This window comes from Ranitomeya variabilis, chromosome 5 (assembly GCF_051348905.1).
Source record: "Ranitomeya variabilis isolate aRanVar5 chromosome 5, aRanVar5.hap1, whole genome shotgun sequence".
Lineage (NCBI taxonomy): Eukaryota > Metazoa > Chordata > Amphibia > Anura > Dendrobatidae > Ranitomeya > Ranitomeya variabilis.
This window is the reverse complement of record NC_135236.1, coordinates 552,431,903-552,455,059: the sequence shown is the minus strand read 5'-3', so window position 1 is coordinate 552,455,059 and position 23,157 is coordinate 552,431,903. Positions and strand designations below refer to the sequence as shown.

At 45.0% G+C, this 23,157-nt stretch overlaps 1 protein-coding gene across 2 annotated transcripts in view; it reads right to left on the bottom strand.

The window, feature by feature from the left end:
• Positions 1–565: 565 nt before the first annotated feature.
• The window catches only part of RGS14 (regulator of G protein signaling 14), a 261,749-nt gene continuing 239,157 nt past the window's right edge, over positions 566–23,157 (bottom strand). For both annotated transcript variants that reach the window (XM_077265913.1, XM_077265912.1), the window contains 3 exons: positions 11,842–11,894; positions 6,603–6,696; positions 566–1,692 (listed from right to left, as the gene is read on the bottom strand). In XM_077265913.1, coding sequence (XP_077122028.1) covers positions 1,295–1,692; positions 6,603–6,696; positions 11,842–11,894 — 545 coding nt within the window. In that variant the 3' untranslated portion in view covers positions 566–1,294. The remainder of the gene's footprint in view (positions 1,693–6,602; positions 6,697–11,841; positions 11,895–23,157) is intronic.

Here is a 23,157-nt window from a genome sequence, read left to right as displayed (position 1 = left end):
TAATGGATAACAATAATTATTACTTTCAGAAAAGGGAATCACAATATATTAATATTTGATAGGTTCTCAATGCAAGCATCCGAGAACCAATTGTTTGGAATTTAATTATACATTAGCGCAATCTTTGAATATTCCCAATAATGATAATATCTATGAACTGCTGTGGCTTCAGTATGCTTTTAATTGTGCACTTCACACTTTTTGGTTATTATAAATTAATTGAAAGTTACATTTTATTTTTGGTTTGGTTTTACTGAGATTTATTGGCCTTAGGGCCATTGGTTTATATTGATAATTAATCCCTACTAATACTACAGAGTCTGTTGAATATAGCGAGAAGCAGATTTGCACTTTCTGGGGGGTAGTACTAGAGGCAGGGGTCTGTCATTGCTTTAGGCCTGATATTTGGTAGAAATATTAGCCTTCATTACAATTCTGTCCTCTTATGACTGCACTAGTTGAACATTTATTAGAAGGGTTAGCCTACTGTTGAGGCTTAATGGCCATTAAAACTAATATTTTCATATAGAAAGTCATCTAAAAAAAAACAAAACTCTACTATAAATAATAATAATAAAAAAGTTGATTTAATCAGTAAGTCATTTTTGCTAATTCCTTTAAGCTTAGATTGTACACAGAAACGACAATGGCAGGTCTTCGTTAGGGTTCAGATGTTAAGGATGTCTTCCCACAAGGATCTATGGAAAGTTCATGCGTTTCTTACTTATTTTACAGCATATGTGCAGTTTCATGGATTTCACTCTTTCCTTGGTAAAAATTCCATGCTAGCCCTTAATTTGAAGTGGTAAAATCTGCTACATGTGAATAAGGCTCTCAAGACGCAGTTTACATGCATTGTACCCATGTAGTGAAAAATTGAATTAACAAGTGTTCATGCTGCAGTCATCTATCTATTAATGAATGGTAATAAAGCAGTAAAAAGTGGTGAGAATGTCAGAAGTAAACACCATCATATCAATTACGGCATTAGTACAAGGCTCGGCATAATCATGTTTTGATATTAGGAATTTAGCAATGCCACAAATACTAATACGCCTTTTGCATGAATGGATAGCAATGCAGTCATGTTGACTTGGTCTTATGGCTCCTAGCCCAATGCAAAATATCTAACACACTACGTGGTGCCATTTAAGTGTCTTTTTACATGGCAGAGAGACCTTCAGGCACCAGGGCTCAGCTACTACTGCTACCTTATAGCTACAGTCCTGGACAAGCCATGCATGGCTAATATCTGAAATGGATTAATACAATAAATAGTAGATATGGTTAACGTTTAAAGCATAGTGATCTTCTCCTCTATGCACAATTTTTCCATTTGGGCAGTGGTTACATTGTCAACCATCGCTGTAGAAGCTGTGTCATGGCTATCAATTGAAATGCTAGCAGAGGCATTGGTATTCTCTAAATTAGAAGGTACACAGCGCACTGCGTCTACTGATGTGCTGCCTGAGGAAATGTTTTTTTCATTGCAATTTTCAGCAAATATATCTGGACACGATGGAACAGTCTCCGTCCCTATAGCAGTATCTTGACAAGTTGTCTGGCAATGATCACACTTCTCATCTGTTGGGAGCTTCAGAAACTCAGGTAGAATAAGGTCATCTTTACAGAGGAGTCCACGCTGGTCATCAGCCCGGGTATTCTGCACTCTATTCAGCATCTCTACCAATCCTAAAAATGAAAAATAATGCAATAGTTATAGCAACTTTATTCTAGTAAAAGGAAGAAATAGAACAAAAACCATAACCATTAAAGCTGAGATGAATTCTTATAGGGAAATTATAAAGTTAAGTTCTTCCTGGATGTCACTCACCTGTAATGTCTCCAGCCTGGGAATTGTGTCATCCGCTTGCCTCCGCTAGTTCTCTCTGTTCTTCTGCACGTCAGGTTACCATGGGGTTCAGCACTGTCTAAAAACTACTGAAACCCCCAGCTCTTCTATATCATTGGGCAATTCTGCTATTCCCCTGGCCAGTACTGGCTTGGACTTTGAGGGTGGATCTGTAGTACCAAGCAGCTCCATCATTTCTATAAAGGCTCCAACCGGGTACTACAGATGAAAAGACTAAGGGTATGGATCTGTAGTACCTGGCCATGGCCACTATAGTTTTGATGGCGCCAGCCCCGATAAATCTGATAGGCGGGGGTGCCTGGTGTTGCATCCATTGGATAGGCCATCAATAAAAAAGTAGTGGTCAATCTCTTTAACAGTGGTAAGGAGGTATTAAGAGTTAATAGAAGTAATAAGGTATACACCAAAAAGTATGATCCCACACTCAGTATGATGGCCCCTACAGTCCCCCACAAAGTATGATCCCCCCCCACATCCACAACCAAATTATTAGGCTCCACAGCCCCCCAAAAAGTATGATAGCTCTCACAGCTCCCCACCCAGTATAATGGCCCCTAGCATCCCCTAAAATATATGATCCCACACACAGAATGGTGGCCAGCAGTTCCTGAGATACAGTATAATGACACCCAGCAGTATCATCTCCCATAGTCCCCCAACAAAGTATGATGGGCAGCACGGCTCCCAAATAGTGCAATGCCCCCTATAGCCTCCTCTACACAGTATGATAGTCCCTACAGCCCACTATATAGAGTATGGTTGTAAATATGGCCCCCAACAGCACCCCAAAAAAGTATGATCACCCCCAAAGAATTGTCTCCCATAGCCCTTTAACACAGTATGATCTCCCATAGCCTCCCAACACAGAATGATGACCCTCACAGACTGATCCCTTACAGATCCTCAACACAGCATAAACACACCCACACAGGGTCAGACTGGGGTGCCTTGGGCCCACCAGGAGAATTGACTCTAGGGGCCCCCCTATGGCTACCATAAACGGTTTTATTACTTGTTCATTTTTTTGCCTCTCTCACTAAAACGTGTGCCTTTTAGCAAGCTGTACAGTGTGCAAAAGAGAACGGTATTGTGCACTGTACTATATCAAAATGTTTCTTGTTAAGCAATTTATTGATTGTAGTTAACAGAATCTGCTACTTAAAATCAGTAGTAGTTTTTCTCACACATAGAAATCCCTTGTCCTATGTAAATTACCCAGACCGTAAGCCAACGTAAACAATATTCAAAGTAAAGCAAAATTTAGCCACCAGGGGGCGCAGCTTCGGTGACAGCACCACTAGTCACCGTAGCTATGTTACCTTCATTCCATTCATTCCCCAGTCTTTTACAGCCGGGAGCGGCAGCATTAGCAGCGCTCCTGGTTGTAATTGTATTTAACCCCTTCAGATGGATTTACAGCGTGGGACATGACTGTAGGGTGGACAGGTATGGGATATTGTTGCTTTTTTATTTTGCTTTTTTCCAGAACAACGAGGGTCTTCGGTTGGATTGAGCGTACAATAAAGATTTTAAAACCTGTGTGTTTCTTTCTTTCAATAAAATACTTTATTCTTAATGTGTGTGTGTGTGCCTGTGTGTGTGTGTGTATTTTAAACCCTTTCCTACTATTGGATTAATAATGGATAGGTGTCTTATTGACACCTCTCCATTATTAACCAGGCTTAATGTCACCTTACAATAGCAAGGTGATATTAACCCCTTATTACCCCAAATCACACTGCTGCAGGGGAGTGGGAAGAGAGAGGCTAAGTGCCGGAATAGGCGCATCTTACAGATGCACCTTTTCTGGGGTGGCTGGGGGCAGATGTTTAGGCTATTAATATCTGCCCTCAGTCACTGGATTTCCCACTCTGGCGGAGAAAATTGTGCGGGAGCCCATGCCAGTTTTTTCCATGATTTAACCCTTTATTTTGACACCTAGAGCTCCCAAATTTTGCGCACACACACACATACTACTAACATTATTATTGAGAAATATGTAAAAATATAATGGATATGAAATGGTTTACTGTGTGTAAACCATGTCTCATATCCTGTCGAGTTTGGTAAGGACTTAGCAAAGCCGACAATTGAATTACCGGCTTTTATGCTATCTAGCGCTGTATGAAATATAAATATGTGTATATATATGTGTCTTACTGACATATATATATAGACTGTATATATGTTTTCACAAATATTTGAGCCCATGGATCCATTATATGTCCATTTTGCAAGCCAGCGAGAAAATCTCGTCGTACGGATGCCATATGGATGACACACGGATATTTTTTGGAGAAAAAAATCGCATTCTCGCATTGAATACGGATCACTGTTCATGAAACATTTGTGCGATTCTCATCTGTGTAAAACGGACCGATTTTTTATATGTTGTGTGTGACTCCAGCCTTAGGCAGAAACTCGCACGAGTCTCTCGCCTCAATACTTGGCCCTGCCGCCGGCACTCGGGACCGGAGTGTGCGGCTGCAGGTATTTCTATGCAGCTGAAAGCTCCGGTTCCGAGTGCTGGCGGCAGTGCCGGGTATTGAGGTGCAAGACTTGTGCAAGTTTCTCGCAAGTGTGACCCCAGCCTTAAATGCAATATCTGTTTATTTTTAAAAAACAATTGAAAAAAAATGACGTGGGCTCCCGCGCAATTTTCTGTGCCAGAGAGGGAAAGCCAGCGACTGGGGACTGATGTTTGTAGCCTGGGAAGGGGTTAATACCCATGGAGCTTCCCAGGCTATGAATATCAGGCTGTATATTTAGCCTTTAGGGGGACCCTCCAAAAATGACGTAGGGTCCCCCTATAATTTATAGCCAGAAAGGCTATGCAGACAGCTGCGGGCTGATATTCATAGCCTAGAGAGGGGTCATGGATATTGGCCCCCCTGGCTATAAATATCAGCTCCCAGCCGCCTCAGAAATGGCACATCTGTAAGATGCTCCAATTCTGGCACTTAGCCCCTCTCTTCCCACTCCCATGTAGCGGTGGCATATGGGGTAATAAGGGGTTAATGTCACCTTGCTATTGTAAGGTGACATTAAGCCTGGTTAATAATGAAGAGGAGTCAATAAGATACCTACCATTACTAATCCTATAGTTGGTAAAGGGTTAATAAAACACACACATGCAGAATAAAGTATTTTAATGAAATGAAGCATCACACAGTTTTGACATCTTTATTACACTGGTAATCCAAGCGAAGCCATCGATCTTCTGAAAAAAAAACAAAAAAACCCCTCCAGTAATACTCCCTGGTCCAACGCAGTCCTTAATAACGAGTGTCCCACGACGAGTCCAGCTCTGCTACATTTGGATGCTGGACAATGATCCAGACATAGCAGAGCTGTAGATGACCACCAGAGATCTCCGGCGATCACCTACACTCTAGCTCTTGCGGTCAGCTGACCGTGAGAACTAGCCTAAGGTGACTGGAGATAACCCCCGATCACGTGCACGGCAGTTCTCGCGGTAAGCTAAGTTATCGTAAGAACTGCAGTGGACACGGGAATTCCGGCGGTGGGACAGGTAAGACCTAATTTAAATTAGTAGCCATGCGTAGTAAGCTGCGTTTACCGCATCTAATCATAGTCTATGGTAAATTTACGGTGCAGCAACAGAGCTTCACCGCATTGTTAATAGACATGCTGTGTTCTGGAAAGAGGCGCCGCATGTCCTTTTACGCGGGTCTGCAGCATGCGTCTCTGAATGCATAGTGGAGACGGGATCTCATGAAATCCCCTCCACTATGCTGTAACATCTGGAAGCTGCGTGTTTGACGCTGCGGCTGTACGCAGCATCAAACACGCAGCGTTTCCTGACCGTGGAAACATACCCTAAGAAGAGTGCGGTGTGTGTGTGTATATCTTTTATAGGGCCGAGATTTTGATCTGTGATGCATCATGTGTAAAATAAAAAAAATTGCTATTGTGCACTGTTAGCCAAAGATGAGATCATGGGGGATGGGATTGAGACTGCACTCACCCTGAAAAAATGTATTGCACTTTAGGAGCAGCAGGGTTAGAGAGAGAGCTGTAGCCGGGCCAGCACTTTCAGGGAGGGTGTCAGGCTCAGCAGCTCACCACACAGCCGTCGCTACAGTCTACAAGGCAGGACAGAAGGAGAGCAGAGAGTGCCTAGTCTGAAGACAGTTGTGTGTGTGTCAGACTCATTCACAGAGTCACACACCACACAGCTGGCGGCAGGACAGTGGGAGCCGGTGTCCGAGAGAGCAGAGTGAAGTAAGTCACCGACACCAACTACTACTCACCACACAGCCAGCACAGCAGTACACCAGGCATTTACCCGCTACCCCACCAGGCCAGTCCGACGCTGCACCCACAGTCCTCCAACACAGTATAACACTACAACCCCCCACACAGGATCATTATCCGAACAGTCCCCAAAACAGTATGCCCCACATCGCTAAAATACAGAATGATGATCCCCCAACATTATGATCCTCCTAAGTCACCCAAACATAGTATGATGGCCCCACATGTTAATGGCAATAAAAACAAAATACTACTCTCCTTGCCCCCGTTGCCCTGGTGCACTACTCCAGTCTTTGCTCTGGAGAGAGTAAAGTTCCAAAGCAGGCAAAATTTTATGACATCATCACTTCTATTGCTAGTGAGTGGAGGGGCACATTTCAATTTTTGTCTCAACAATACCACAAGACAACAAGACAATAGAATATTCTGCAAGCAGTGCTGATATGCATACCTTCAATATCCTGGTTATGCTGAAATATCTTCTGTTTGTCTGGTGTTATTCCACTTCGTCTGTGTGATGTATGATGATCACTATCAGCTTCATTCTGTGACCAAAATATAAGGACAAAATATAATTTAAAATGAAAATCTACCACTATTTCGAAAGGAAAGAAAAAAAGGTAGTTAGCACTCACCAAGCCCGTTGCTGTAAAAGTCTTTATTAGGACATGGACAGGGAGAACATGATGTCTAAAGGATGACAGCTGTTTCGCTCTACATGCGCTTCCACAGATCCCGATGAAGCGCATGTAGCGCGAAACAGCTGTCATCCTTTAGAGCAACAGGCTTGGTGAGTGCTAATTACTTTTTTTTCTTTTCTTTTTGGATGTCATGCACTTTTTTGGTTATGCACCCCTAGTGCCCATGCAATAAGTAGGAGGTAAAGGCACTGGTACAGCATTTCACAGCACGCAGATAGGTGATCGCGTATGTCAGCAGTGCGGGTATATATGTTTTCTTCTTTTTGGACATTTCTACCACTATTTCGATTTGGTATAGAATCATTGTATAATATAAACAATATACATACAATATACAATATTGTTTTACATACATGGCCATGTAATCTATATATGCGAGGCAATATTCCTGGTATTGTATATTTGGTTTGATCTGAGGATACACTAGCCCTTTAGGTTGTGTGGTGCAGTGACCAATGTTACAGCCAGGGGGCGCTGTGTGTGCACTTCAAGATGCACTTGGAGGCAGGGTTATGATGAAACAGTGACTGGTAATGTGGTGAATGGCCGATATGTGTCGCAGAGGGAGTCTGCGTGGTAAGTCCGATGTAACGTGGTTGTTCTGGGACCTGTAGTCCCACAAGAGTTTGTGTGATGTTGTATAATGATCATGGGGGACTTACTAGGCTAGTTGTGTGAGATGGGCGGGACAAACTAGCCACACAACCACACTCCCACCCATGGGAGTGATTAAGGGTAGATAATGTGACCAGGGTGTGCGTCACATATTCTTGTGAGGTTCCTGTGTATGGAGCCGTTTGTTCCTGTGAAAGGTCACGGACGGTCGGTGTTGGAGACTCCTGGGAGTGGAGTCGTCCTGGAGCACCTGGAGACCGTAGACCTGGACGGTTGGTGTTGGAGACTCCTGGGAGTGGAGTCATCCTGGAAGCACCTGGAGACCGTAGACCTGGACGGTCTGTGTTGAGGACCTGGGACTGACGTGAAATCAGTGTGAGGAGTGGAATTCCTGAGAGGTAACCCCGGACAAGGGGATCATAACATACAGCAGAGAAGCCTATCTGCTACATGAACTGTCTGATGTCCTGTAATGTTTTGTGGCTGTAATGAAACGGACTGTACCCTATCTGGTTTATGCGGAGTTTATATAAACCATATGGACTGATTTGTGTGAGGAACAGTGCCTGTCTATGATGATTCTGCTGCCAAGTGAGTGTCCCCAAGACCCGTAGCGGGTGAAACGTTACAATTGGTGTTTCGGATGCGGGCAACGATCCAAGGAGCGCATGTTGCAGTGCTGGCTGGTCTGAGCCAGAAGAGTGGACGGTCTTGACAACCGTGACAAGCGTCTTGCTGTAACTCGGCGGGGTTACGAAGGTGACAAGTGTCTTGCTGTGGATCGGCGGGTCCACGAAGTCTGCGGTTGAGCCGTGCAACGCGGTTGCAGCAAGAGATTCCGCAGCAGCAGAAGCTGCAGTGGAGGTGGCAGCAGCTTGTGATCAGCACCCGGAGGTGCCAGTGATTTGGGACTGCACCAGGGGCTGTAGCAGTGCCAGCAAGAGCTGGTGAAGGTTGAAAAAAAAATAAAAATTTGTGCTCCAGGTTGTGCAGACTCTTAAAGGGCCAGTGCAAGCCCAGGGACATTCTGGTGCATGATGTGAACTGGTGCCTGAAAGTACTGTGGGAAGTCCACGAGGTGTACCCTAGGGAAGGGGTGGTGTCCCTAAAGGGTAGCATCCTCAAAAATTGGGCGGAAACCCAAACAGGGATGGTTGCCAAAAAGGGGCGGAGTCCCAAAAGGGGTGGTATCCTAAAAGGGAGTAATTGCCCAAAAAGGGGTGGTAACCCTAAAGGGGGAGGAGTCCCAAAAGGGAGCGGTAACCCGGGGAATGCCAGTGTCCAAAAAAAGGGCGGAGCCTCCTGAAGTTAAAGGGGTGGCACAGACCGGTGGGCCCCAGGGGTAATTGTATTATGCAGGTCCATGTTATACTGTGGATTGCTCAGCTAATGATTTATCACGACAGTGCTCCTTTTTGTTGGATGGAGAATGTGTGTGCTAGGACTGATAGACCCAGGGAGTAAAGCGACTTTGCTGAGAACCCCTTCTGAATACACTGTGTCACCTGGGTTAGGGACAAGAGTGAATGACACAGGTGGGGACGTTAAAGGACATTTGGCAGCCTGCCTCTACATTGACATGACAAAGGAGTCCACGTATCACGATGTAAGAGTAGTCCCGGACTTACTGTACACTATGGTAATAGGGCGAGATTTGGAAACCCAGTGGGACTGGTGGATAAAAGGCAAAGTGTCTGTGGAATTGATGTGTATGAAAATTAATGCAGAGAATGCACCCCCTATAGTTGACAGTCCTAAGTCAGGCGTGACCAAGGAAAATGGTGGAGGGTCCCAACTCACGGACATGACGTCACCTGATGTGTGCCACAATATGACTGATAGTGATGTGGTAGATAAAACGTGTGGAGCTGACACCCGGAAAGAGTGTGACTTGGGGGTTCACCATACTGTGGGGTATGACACAGACTATGCTGGTGACTGTGACTCTGAGGAAGTAAGGGAGTACAGTAAAGAAGAGCCCCACCAGAAGGAAAAGTCCTCCCGTCGCCGGAGACGTAAAGGATGCAAAGAAGTGGTACCAGTTGCACCTTGTGAAGAGCTGGAGGAGGCCACCAAGGAAGTGGGGCCTGAAGTAGATACCACCTCGCGTGATGAAAGCTCAGCCAATCCAGAGGATGGAGGGAGCGACCTAAGCATGGTCCAAGAGGCTGTGGATACCCGTTTGAAGCAAGAGGAGCTTCGGAGACAGGCTGCTGAGTGTCGTGTGAGTGCCTTTGAGAAAGAGGTGGCGGAGCTCAGAGGTCACCTGAAAGAAAGCCAGTCAATGTATAAAGCAGCCTGGGAGAAGGTGGAGCGGCAGGTGTCTATCCTGGCCAAACATCTGGAAGCTGGTGATGTTCAGAGGAAGTTGGCTCTGAAAGCTGAACAAGATTGGTGTCTGACAGCTGAAGAGAAGGAGAGTTCCTTGTTCAAATGCATGATAGGCATACCTGAAGACCTGAGAGAGGCCTGTGCCAGGGAGTCTATGCATGAAGAGTTCAAGAAGGCTGTGGGGGTGTGTAAGGTGAACTGGACCCCAGAAACTAATCAGTTAGTGATACTGTCCACAACTGATGTCACAGCTAAGAGGGTAGCTACCCTGAGTGACATGCACCTGGGATATCTGCGTACAAAATGGATGGCCCAATTGCGGAATGAAGAAGCTGTTAGACGACTGGAGTATGTGAGGAAAGCTCGGAGTCTTCGAGAAGATGTAATACAGGTACCCGTCTCTAGGGTGAAGAAAGTCATTGGAAGGAATGGTCAAGCCATGCAAGAGATGGTGGATAAGTCTGGAGTGGTAAGGTGGTGGTGTCCATGATGACCAAATACCCCGAGAAAAGGGTATGGTTCCCTTCTTCGTTGTAGGAACAGTGGAGAGTCTTAGCAAAATACGGACTCTGCTGGAGTATCGCATGGTATATCTGAAGGAAATGGAGCAGTTAAGGGTTGAAGGACGGCGCCTTACAGGACTGCTGAGCCCATTTGATGGAAGATGGCGGCCACTTTCGACCCGAAATGTGGACAAACAAAGGGGTGGAAGTACCCAGCCTGAAGGAAGACTTAGAGGTTGTGTCACCTCAGTTGACTCAGGGATGACTGACATAGGTGGGAGACCTTGTAGCAAAAAGGTGGTGACTAAAGGTCTGTTGACACAGACGGACTGTGACTTGAGGGCTAAAGCTCAAAGCCTACATGTTGACCGCTGGGGGCGGGGGAGGCCTATCAAAGGTGACGTGGGTTCCCGGTATCGGAACCCTAGGTTTATGTCATGTGTCCACCCCGATAGGGTTGAACAAAGGGGGAGGTATGTAGTGCAGTGACCTATGTTACAGCCAGGGGGCGCTGTGTGTGCACTTCAAGATGCACTTGGAGGCAGGGTTATGATGAAACAGTGACTGGTAATGTGGTAAATGGCCGATATGTGTCGCAGAGGGAGTCTGCGTGGTAAGTCCGATGTAACGTGGTTGTTCTGGGACCTGTAGTCCCACAAGAGTTTGTGTGATGTTGTATAATGATCATGGGGGACTTACTAGGCTAGTTGTGTGAGATGGGCGGGACAAACTAGCCACACAACCACACTCCCACCCATGGGAGTGGTTAAGGGTAGATAATATGACCAGGGTGTGCGTCACATGTTCTTCTGAGGTTCCTGTGTATGGAGCCGTTTGTTCCTGTGCAAGGTCACGGACGGTCGGTGTTGGAGACTCCTGGGAGTGGAGTCGTCCTGGAGCACCTGGAGACCGTAGACCTGGACGGTTGGTGTTGGAGACTCCTGGGAGTGGAGTCATCCTGGAAGCACCTGGAGACCGTAGACCTGGACGGTCTGTGTTGAGGACCTGGGACTGACGTGAAGTCAGTGTGAGGAGTGGAATTCCTGAGAGGTAACCCCGAACAAGGGGATCATAACATACAGCAGAGAAGCCTATCTGCTACATGAACTGTCTGATGTCCTGTAATATTTCGTGGCTGTAATGAAACGGACTGTACCCTATCTGGTTTATGCGGAGTTTAAATAAACCATATGGACTGATTTGTGTGAGGAACCGTGCCTGTCTATGATGATTCTGCTGCCAAGCGATTGTCCCCAAGACCCGTAGCGGGTGAAACGTTACAGTTGCCAGACCAATTATACAACAATATCTGATACATTACATTAAAACGCACTTCCACTTAAAACAACACAAATGTGATATATTTTGGTAAATCAGAAGAATAAGATCACTTAAAGATTGAGAATACATTATTTTTAATTACAGGTGTATTAAAGGGATTATCCATTAAAAACATGTATCCCCTACCTATTGGTTAACATTGCCGATAAAACAATATCACTTTTATAGAAAGCTCCTATGACTTATATGCAAGACTCACCTTGCTGTGTTCTTCAGTTGTACTTCCTGATGCATGCTTGATGTCCTTCATATCTGCATGTGTGCAAATTACAGAATACTTTATTAGTTTTTTTCCAAAACAGAATTATACATAGAGACAGTGACCTACAAAAGGGTAACAGTGTTTTGAACTTTTGACTTTCAGCCTTCATATCCCACCATCTACTACTGCTTCGAATATGAGACTACTATCATTTTATAGAAAATCATCTTGGCTAACTCATACATAAATATGATTTGCAACTATTTTGCATATGATTAGTTCTGCAGATTCTTGTCATGTTACTGTTTTGATCCTAAAAATCTAAATTAAAATTTTTATTATTTTGTGAGTATTTTGTAAATCCTCCTTTGGCTTTCAACACTGCCTGAATCATTCTGGGCATACTCTCAATCAGATTCAAACATGTCTCAATTAGTGTTGAGCGATACCTTCCGATACTTGAAAGTATCGGTATCGGATAGTATCGGCCGATATCCGAAAAATATCGGATATCGCCGATACCGATACCCGATACCAATACAAGTCAATGGGACACAAGTATCGGAAGGTATCCTGGATGGTTCCCAGGGTCTGAAGGAGAGGAAACTCTCCTTCAGGCCCTGGGATCCATATTCATGTAAAAAATAAAGAATTAAAATAAAAAATATGGATATACTCACCCTCGGACGAGCCCTGGACCTTACCGATGTAACCGGCAGCCTCCGTTCCTAAGAATGAGGAGTTTAGGACCTTCGATGACGTCGCGGCTTGTGATTGGTCGCGTGACCGCTCATGTGACCGCTCACGCGACCAATCACAAGCCGCGACGTCATCGCAGGTCCTAAACTCCTCATTCTTAGGAACGGAGGCTCCCGGTTACATCGGTAAGGTCCAGGGGCCGCCGGAGGGGTGAGTATATCCATATTTTTTATTTTAATTCTTTATTTTTTACATGAATATGGATCCCAGGGCCTGAAGGAGAGTCTCCTCTCCTCCAGACCCTGGGAACCATACACTGGGAACTTCCGATTCCGATTTCCGATATCACAAAAATATCGGAACTCGGTATCGGTATTCCGATACAGCAAATATCGGCCGATACCCGATACTTGCGGTATCGGAATGCTCAACACTAGTCTCAATCGAAATCTGATCCCAGGTCTCTTCTACACATTCCCAAGTTGGTGCATGCTGGTCGACTCACTTAGGTATATACACACGTATCCAAAATTGTTGGTGCCCCTCGTTTAACCCCTTAATCCCATATGACGTACTATCCCATCGAGGTGACCTGGGACTTAATTCCCAGTGATGGGATAGCACGTCATAGTCGATCGGCCGCGCTCACGGGGGGAGCGCGGCCGATCGCCGCCGGGTGTCAGCTGATTATTACAGCTGACATCCGGCACTATGTGCCAGGAGTGGTCAAGGACCGTTCCCGGCACATTAACCCCCAGAACACTGCGATAAAACATGACCGCAGAGTTCCGGCGGCATAGGGGAGCATCGCGCAGGGAGGGGGTTCCCTGCGTGCCTCCCTGAGACCCTCGGAACAACGCAATGTGATTGCGTTGTTCAGAGGGTCTCCTACCTGCTCCTCCCTGCAGGCCCCGGATCCAAAATGGCCGCGGGGCTCCTTCCGGGTCCTGCAGGGAGGTGGCTTGCAAGTGCCTGCTCAGAGCAGGCACCAGCAAGCCTCCCTGCAGTGCCTGTCAGATCGCTGATCTGTCACAGTGCACTGCAAAGTGTCAGATCAGCGATCTGATAATATATAGTGATGTCCCTCCCGGGGCAATGTTATAAAGTAAAAAAAAAAATACACCTCTTTGCTTTTGAATGGATGGGAGTTCTTCATTTTGTATTCTTCCAACTGTCATGACACTAACATGATGCAGTTTGGCAATTATCGTGGCTGAGACACCGCTATCGACGAACTGCTTGACACAGTTTCTCTTTTGCTGGGAAATTTTCACAGCTGCTCCGCAATTCGAACCAGTGATCTTTCACTTGGGAATCAACTTACTAATACACTGAGCTACTAGGGAATGTGATAACAGGTTGTATTTTGTACTATACAGGAAGAAAAAGATTTTTACACCAGCAGGAGCAAAACGGTAACAATGCAGTGACATGACGAGAATCTGCATAACTAATCATATGCTAAACAGTTGCAAGTAATATTTATTTATGAGATAGCCAAGATGATTGTCTCACATTCAAAACTGTAGTGGATGGTCAGATTGGGGGGTGATGGTGTTCTTAGAGTGATGAGCTGTGTTGGTTTGACGCCAGACATAGCGTTTACCTTGGTGGCCAAAAAGCTAAATTTTGGTCTCATTTCAGCACAGAACCTTCCTCCATACATTTGGGGAGTCATTCACATGTATTTTGGCAAACTCAAAACGAGCCTTACAATATTTGTGTGTAAGTAAAGGTATTTTTCTGCCCTCACTTCCATAAAGGCCAACTCTATGGAGTGTACAGCTTATTATGGTGTTGTATGGACAGATACTCAAGGCTTTGCTTGGGAACTCTGCAGCTTCTTCAGGGTTAACTTTGGTCTCTGTGCTGCCTCTCTGATTAATGCTGTCCTTGCCCAGGCTGAGAGCTTTGGTGTGCGCCCCTTTCTTGGCAGGTTTGTTGTGGTACTATGTTTTTTCCATGTGATAATAATGGATTTGATAGTGCTACGAGGGATCATCAGAGATTGGGATATTTTTATAACCCAACTCTAATTTGTACTTCTCAACAACTTTGTCCCTGACTTGTTTGGAGTTCTGCTTGGCCTTCATTGTGTTGTTTGGTTTATGTTACCATTTTCTTAATGGTGTTGTAGCCTCTGTGGCCTTTCAGAAAAGGTTTCCATACTGACAGATCATTTTTGGTGAAGAAAAATATGCAGGTATAGCAGGATGTGAAAAGTTTAAACCATAATGTCTTAAGCCCCCGTCTCACTAAGCGAGATCGCTAGCGAGATCGCTGCTGAGTCACAAGTTTCGTGACGCAACAGCGACCTCAGTAGCGATCTCGCTTTGTGTGACACGCAGCAGCGACCAGGCCCCTGCTGTGAGATCGCTGGTCGTGTCGGAATGGCCTGGACCTTTTTTTGATCGTTGAGGTCCCGCTGGGCAGCACACATCGCTGTGTTTGACACCTTACCAACGACCTCGTTGATGACTCAGACACTGAATCGTCATAATAGCTCCCATGTGAGATCGTTGTACAGGTCGCTACAGGTCGCTGGTGAGATGTCAAACAGTGAGATCGCAGCTGCGATCGTTAGTAAGATCTCACTGTTTGACATCTCACCAGCGACCACATAGCGACGCAGCAACGATCCCTGACAGGTCGTATCGTTGTCGGGATCGCTTTAGCGTCGCTAAGTGAGACGGGGCCTTTAGTTTCCTCACATGAGCATGGATGTTCGTATTAGTACAGTTTAATTAAATTAGTGATATGCGTAAAAGTAAGCAATGCCTGACCAATTCAGTGCCATACAAATGTGTAAAAGTAAACAATGCCCTACCAATGTGTGAAAGTGAATAATACCCTAGCCACTCAATGCCAACCAATTTGTTAAAATAAACGTTGCCCTACCAAATAAACGCCAACCAGCATGTGAAAGTAAACAATGCCCGACTAATTCAACTACATTTTTTACATTTGTAATTATGTATTTTTTCATGAACTCACTTTACCTTAGTTCTCGGCTACACTCCATACATCAAATCCAGCTTCTTTGTTCATAATAGTCAGACATAGAAAACTTTCACCTAAATCATTTAATCAAATTGCCCTTTTTCCCAAAATGTTTTATGGCTTCACATATGTCTTGCATATGGTGGCCTAACATCTTTTACTGTTCATGCTTGCAAGGTGGAATAAAAGCTGACCTTGAGGATCCTCAATAATGCAGGAAAGAAATGCACCAAAAAGCTGCAAATATGGCAGCGAATACCTGTGGAAAGCCCGCCAGGGCCGTGGGGTACTTGGTACTGGGTCCGGTACTTAAAAGGATGTGTCACGGCGGCGACGACCCGGTCCGTGGCCCTGGACGCCCATGTAAAAGGGATAGTCTTTAAAGGGAGTTGTTAAGTAATAAAAGTTTGTGACGCCACCTGTGGTACTCAGTCTGGGGTGACCATCGCTGCTTAAAGGGGTCCTCTGGGGGTGATGGTACTGCAGCAAAGATGTTATCACTTCCCACAGGTGAAGCAGGGTCCCCAGGGTTTCCGGTGTGTTTGGCCAGAGTGGTGTGGTTTCAGAATAAACAGAGGACCCAGGGTTGCAGTCTCTTTACCTCTTTACTGAAGGGTTCAGGCAGCCACAGTCTGGGCTACCAGACCACAGGTACAGGTATGGTCCACCCGTCTTGGAAGTGATTCTGGAATCCCCCTTACCAGGTGGGATTGGAAGCCTTTCCTCTAGCGCTGTGGTGTTGTAGTCCCTTGCTGCCTTAGGCCTCACACAAGGTCCTCACGTTTTCTCTCTGTCCCCCTTGTTGGTAGAACACTACCCGCACGACAGGTAGCTCCAGCCTTTTTACAGGATCTCTAACATGACCTGGGCTCTATCTGCTACTGTCCAAAAGCAAGAAAAAAGCGAATGGCACTGAGTAGCGTACTTTACTTACTATTATCGCAGAGTAGACGATAATACCTTGATTTGTGATTGAAACCTCTGCTGTCGCAAATCCCTTTGTTTTTGGGGGGATTCAGGTGATTTTCTCAAAGTTTTAAAATCTTTTGTATGGCAGCCTAATTTTGCCTTAACCTTGATTGATATAGAGAGCCTTTACACCAGAATCCCACACAGGCAGGGGATTGCGGTAGTTGAAAAAATTCTGCACAATACAAATAAATCTTCTTCTTTTATTTCCTTCATAGCTGAAGGTCTTGATTTTGTTTTGACCCATAACGCGTTCAAATTTATTGATCAATGGTATCTGCAAGTTGTCGGTAGCGCTATGGGTACGCCCGTGGCTTGCGTTTTCGTCAATTTATTTTTGGCTGCGTTTGAGGAAAAATTTATTACAAGTATTGACAACCCTTTTTTGAAACATGTAAAATCCTATATGCGTTATGTGGATGACATTTTTATTATTTGGGACGGGACTCAATCTGAATTTGAAGAATTTGTAGTCCACCTAAATGGGGTTAATGATGAAAACATGCAGTTTACCTCATGTTATGGAGGCGATAAATTTAATTTTTTAGATGTGGATATCGAAATTAAAAATGGCATGATTATGACAAAAGTCTATAGAAAATCCACTGCCTCTAATTCTGTACTACATTATAATTCCGCCCATCCTTATTTTACTAAAAAAAGGTTGCCCTATAGTCAGATGCTGCGCATAAGAAAAATTAATAGTGACAATACATGTTTCCAACAACAGCAAATGGATGATTTAAAGACACGTTTTGAAGCAAGGGGTTATCCCCCAAGTCTTCTTAATGAGTCTGAACGAGTTAAAATGAAAACGCAATCTGATCTTTTAAAGAAAAAAAGTGCCTTCTAAATACATGTTCTGCTCCCTCTGATCAGAAGAAAAAATTCTTTAACTTCTGTTTTAGAAATACACCTCTTGATCAGGCAATTCATGCGTCGATCCGCAAGCGTTGGCATGTCCTAGCTTCAGACCACACGTTAAAAAAATGCGGTGAACTGCTTCCCAGATTTTCGTATAGAAGGTCAAATAATTTAACGGACTTGTTGGTAAAACATTGTGTTTCTTCTTCTAATACCAATTGGTTGTCTGCCAATATCCCCAAAGGAAATTTCAAATGTGGGGCATGTAGTTTTTGTCAGTCCCATCTAACAGGGAACTCGCTAGAGGTTGGCCCCATACACCACAGAGTACGCGATTTTACTACATGCAAAACGAAATATGTTGTGTATATTATTTTCTGTCCGTGCTCTTTTTTCTATATAGGTAAGACCATAAGATCGCCCTATGTTAGATTCCGAGAACATTTTAACTCTGTCACAACTGGTAAAGGCTCTCCCAGATTTATTAAACACATTCAGGATAAACATGCCTCCAATCCTCGCTGCTTGCAGTTTGCAGGCTTGGAGGTAGTTAAATTACCACCATGTTGGGGGGATCATAACAAAATTCTGTTAAGACGTGAGGCCCAATGGATTATTAGAGTGAATGCACAAGGTCCGCTGGGACTAAATGAAAGGTTGGATTATTCTTGTTTTTATAAATGGTTCCTATCAGTGCTAAATAAGTTCTTCTGTCAGCGGAAAAAAAAAAAGAATTTTTTGAAAAAAAATTTTGAAAAACATTTTTTGTATAAATTTTTTTTGTATAATGTTTTAATATTGTGTCACTTCGTGTTAACAACTCTAACAGGAGTTGTTTTTAAATAGTTATTGCACCTTAATCATTCATGTTATGCAAATTATCCCATGTGTTGTTTAATGATATGCTAATATCGTCACATGTGATTACTTAAAGGAAATGACATACTATTCAATGTATCTGGACCGTGTGAATAACGCGAAACGGCCATCATCCTGTTTCTCTTTTCGGCATAATCTGCACTTGTCCTTGCCCGCATAACCTTGTCCATGCTATTCTTTGTAAAATAAAGAACTAAGGATTTTTTTCACCAACATTTGGAGTGTTGCTGCTATTTTTCTTCATTTTGGGATTTCTATCTGCTACTGTGTCCTCGGTTGTTAATGGTGGACAGGTAACTTGCAATCTGCAGTTTCTGCTGTGGGGCATAGAGTTACCCCTAGAACCTCGGTTTTCCGGCTACCGGTATCTGCGCTCAGCGTGGAGGAAGCCCAGTCACAGCTTCTCTCTCCAGCTCTTCACTCGCCTTTACTCCTTTTCCTCCTTCACGCTCTCTGCAACTTATGCCATCCTTCTCTTTTCCAGGAGCTGGAGAACTTGGTCTGCACGGCCCCTGCTTTCCTCACAGAAGCTGCAGCACTTCTTGTGGCTGCATGGCCCCTCCTTTCCTCTGTCTCTCTCACAGATTCCTCTCACTGACTGACTACTTTCCCTCCAGTCAGAATATATATAGGGGAGCCACCCACAAGCTGGCTCAGAGCTCCCGCTTCTGGCCTGGATTAAGAACATGTTGCATGTTTGTGAATACCTGATAAAAGGAATCCTTATTCGCTTCCAAGCATGACATCACTCTCCCCATGAGGAAAGCAATGCCACTGTAACAACCAGGAACCTGGGGTGTTACACCTGCATCTCAGCTGCAGCTTTTTTTTTACTACCAAGAGATAAGGTTTTGGCTGCAGAAACAAATGCAGTGTTCTGCCCATCTTAATGTGCAGAAAGTTAAAGTTAATTGTCATGTTATTCAAGTTATGGCCACTGGAGGTCATCAGTTGTCTACTTTTCATGTTGTTTACCAAGTTTCCCTCAGAAGAGCAATGCCTTCTGGGTAAGTTCCGCCTTCATTCTTCTTGTGGAAGATGAGCTTCAGTAGCCATTTCTCCTCAGGTCTGATGAGAGACACACGTGCTCCTGTCTCACTTACTTTCCTACCCCTGTCCTAACGGATCTCGGTACGTTTATAAAGGGTTAAATGCATCTTATGTTTGTGTTAGTATCTGGGCTATATGCAGCTCCTATAGTCTGATATAGTTAGGCAGATTGTGCTCTGCAGCTTGCATGTAGATAGATGCAACTTTGTATAGAATAGGGCAGTGCTGCTAGAATTACTGTGTAATGCACTCTGTATAATTCTTGCTGTAATGTCCCAGTTATTTATGTGATTGCACCCTGTATGTGCATATACTGATATGCTGTTATTCTTTACAGTTTTTCACCAGTCATCCACTATGATTATTCACTGAACATCCACTTTGTACATCAACATCATTCACTATTCGATCATCTACAATGAATACTATCCACCATTGTTGTTCAACGTTATAGTTTATGTTATCATCACCCTAAATAAGACTTAAGCATCAACACAGTCTGTTTACTGGGATGTGGATGAAGGTTTAGCCGTATGTTGGAATCCACACAGCATCCTACGTGGAGGAAGGCAGAACAGTGAAAAACGAGACCGCCAGTCGCAGGCAGTGATTGTAAAGTAAGAACAGATTAGCTTCCTTCAGTGAAACTGATAGCCGGTCGCAGGCTGTAGTTGATCAGACTGTACGGAACCGCTAACACCCACACTGCTCCGCATTCGGGTATTACAGCAGCAGCCATACAGCCGCAGAACTTACTGCAGCCCGCCAAGAAGAGCTACATTGTTCCCGCCACGCGGAAGCCCACTGCACATAGACTCAGTTTCCCGCCAAAACACTCAGCAGTACGCAGTTAAGCGCACAATGTCTCAAAACAGCACATCCTCTCTCAAGACGAGATCACGAGCAAGCTCTAGCAGGTCATCATTAGCAGAGCTGGCTGCTGTTGCCCGTGCTGAAGCTGAAGCAGCCAAAGTGAGGTCCTCCTTCGCCAAGAAAGAAATGCATCTAAAGCTGAGACAAGCAGAGCATGAAGCAGAAAATGCACATCAAGAGGCAGAAAGTGCGCGCCTGCAAGCCAAAACCGCACGTTTGCGGGCAGAGCAAGAGGCAGAAAGTGCACGCCTGCAAGTGTCTCTAGAAAGACTTATGGCAGACAAAGAGACAGCAGCTGCAATAGCTAAGGCAGAGTACTTGGAAGCCATGAAGGATCCTGATTATGAGAGACGCAACAATGTTCTTGGAACAGATCTAGAGCAGCAAGATCCAGCTCAGCGCGTTGCAGAGTACGTCCATCGACACTCCAGCATGTACAACACCCTCGACAGACTACATCGATCAGCCTACGCCGATTATCATCGATCCAACCCCGAACTTCGCTACTACAAACAAGAAGACGTCCAGCACAGAGATGTCGACCACAGCTACCGTTCCACTGAGAAGAAGGTACAGCTCCCACCTCACCTTAAAGAGACATCTTCTTCACCAGAAAGGTACTATGCAGACTGTCCGAAGCCAAGAGCGTCTCACAGGTATGGTGATGCACCACACACTAGACATGACTATAACATACCGGCTCGTACCAACACTGATCAAGCCACCATAGACTTGGCAAAGTTCTTTGCCCGCCGAGAACTGGTAACAAAAGGACTTGTAAAGTTCACTGACAAAGCCGAAAACTATAGGTCATGGCGAGCTTTGTTCCAGAACGCCATTCAGGGACTGGACCTTTCTAGTAGTGAGGAGTTAGATCTCCTGGTAAAGTGGCTTGGAACTGAATCGGTCGAGCATGCTAAAAGACTAAGAGACATTAACATAGAACACCCACACATAGGTCTACGTAAAGTGTGGGAAAGACTTGATGAATGCTATGGGTCCGTAGAAGTAATAGAGAATGCTTTATTCGAAAGAATTGATGATTTCCCTAAGATAGGGCCCAAAGGTTATCAAAGGCTTAGAGAATTGAGTGATTTATTGATAGAGTTACAGGTCGCCCAGAAGGAAGGTCACTTGCCTGGATTGGCATTCTTAGACACTGCTAGGGGTGTCAATCCAATAGTACAAAAACTTCCTTACAATCTTCAAGAAAGGTGGGTTATACATGGTTCACGGTATAAAGAAATTCATAATGTACCATTCCCTCCTTTTACTGTATTTGTTGAGTTTGTCACCCAGCAAGCCAGAATCAGAAATGACCCTAGTTTTGATTTCACTCTGTCATGTTCCACTACCCCTGGTGTCAAACTCAGTAAGACACCCGTGGCAGTCCATAAAACTAATATTGATTCCACAGGTCCTCCTCACAAGACAACTAAGCCCCCTACGGAAGAGAGCAAACCTCAGGATGTCAGTAAGCAGTGTCTTCTACACAGGAAACCACATCCTCTACTAAAGTGCAGAGCCTTCAGGGAGAAGACTTTAGAGGATCGCAAAGGTTTCCTCAAGGAAAACAACATCTGCTTCAAATGCTGTGCTACAACCTCTCACTTCGCCAGGAACTGTGAAGCTAGCGTGAAATGTGCAGAATGCAGCAGCACGGATCACAATACAGCCTTGCACCCCGGACCACCTCCACGAGTGTTGTCACAGGCAGAGGAGCATGATGAGAAGCAGAAGAACACCGACGAAGACACCCCTGCGGTCATCTCTAAATGTACGGAGATCTGTAAGGGACTCACAGGAGGAAGATCCTGTTCAAAAATCTGCCTTGTCTGAGTCTATCCAGCAGGCCACAGAGACAAAGCGCTCAAGATATATGCAATCCTGGATGACCAAAGTAATAGGTCTTTAGCCAGGTCCATCTTCTTTGACAACTTCAACATTGTAGGCCCCGGTTCTCCCTACTCCCTTAGGACATGTTCAGGTACCGTCGAGACGGCGGGGAGAAAGCAACCGGATACAAAGTGGAGTCCATAGATGGCCAGACCTGCCTGTCACTACCGACCATCCTGGAGTGCAACCAGATTCCCGACAATAGGTCTGAGATACCTTCACCAGAGGTGGCAACATATCACCCCCACCTGAAGCATATAGCCCACTTGATACCTGAGTTGGAACCAGAAGCCCCAATAGCTTTACTTCTGGGAAGAGATATACTACGAGTCCACAAGACTAGAGAATACATCAACGGCTTCCGGAATGCTCCATACGCTCAGAGGCAAGACCTTGGATGGGTCATTGTAGGAGATGTCTGCCTAGGAGGAGCACACAAGCCGGTCTCAGTCAACAGTATGCTTACCAGCACACTAGAAAATGGACATCCATCTCTCTTCCAGCCGTGTCACAATAGTCTGCTGGTAAAGGAACTACCGAGCAGCATTCCCCTACCTTGCCCTTTCTCAGTTCCTATCAACGAAGACCACGCCTGTGAAGGTGAACAAGACCACATAGGATGTACAGTCTTCCACAGGACGAAGGAAGACAACAAGGTAGCGATGTCTATAGAAGACAGGATGTTCTTGGACATCATGGATGAACAAATAGTCAAGGATACGTCGAACAGTTGGGTCGCACCTCTACCATTTCGACCTCAGAGGAGACGCCTACCCAACAACAGGGAATTGGTCTACAGCAGATTCATCTCCCTAAGACACAAGCTTCAGAAGTCACCTGAGATGAGGGAACATTTCTTTACCATCCAAGGAAAGCTGATGCTCAGAGACTTCACCCAAGACACTACTGATTGGGATGATCCACTTCCAGCAGAAAAGGCTGACATGTGGGCAGAGTGGAGGAAGTCTCTTGAAGCCCTGACCAACCTTCGTGTGAAACGAACGTATGCTCCTGTGCCATCCACAGAGGTCAAAACGCAAAGACTTTGTATTTTCTGTGATGCATTAGTCAAAGCGATTGCAG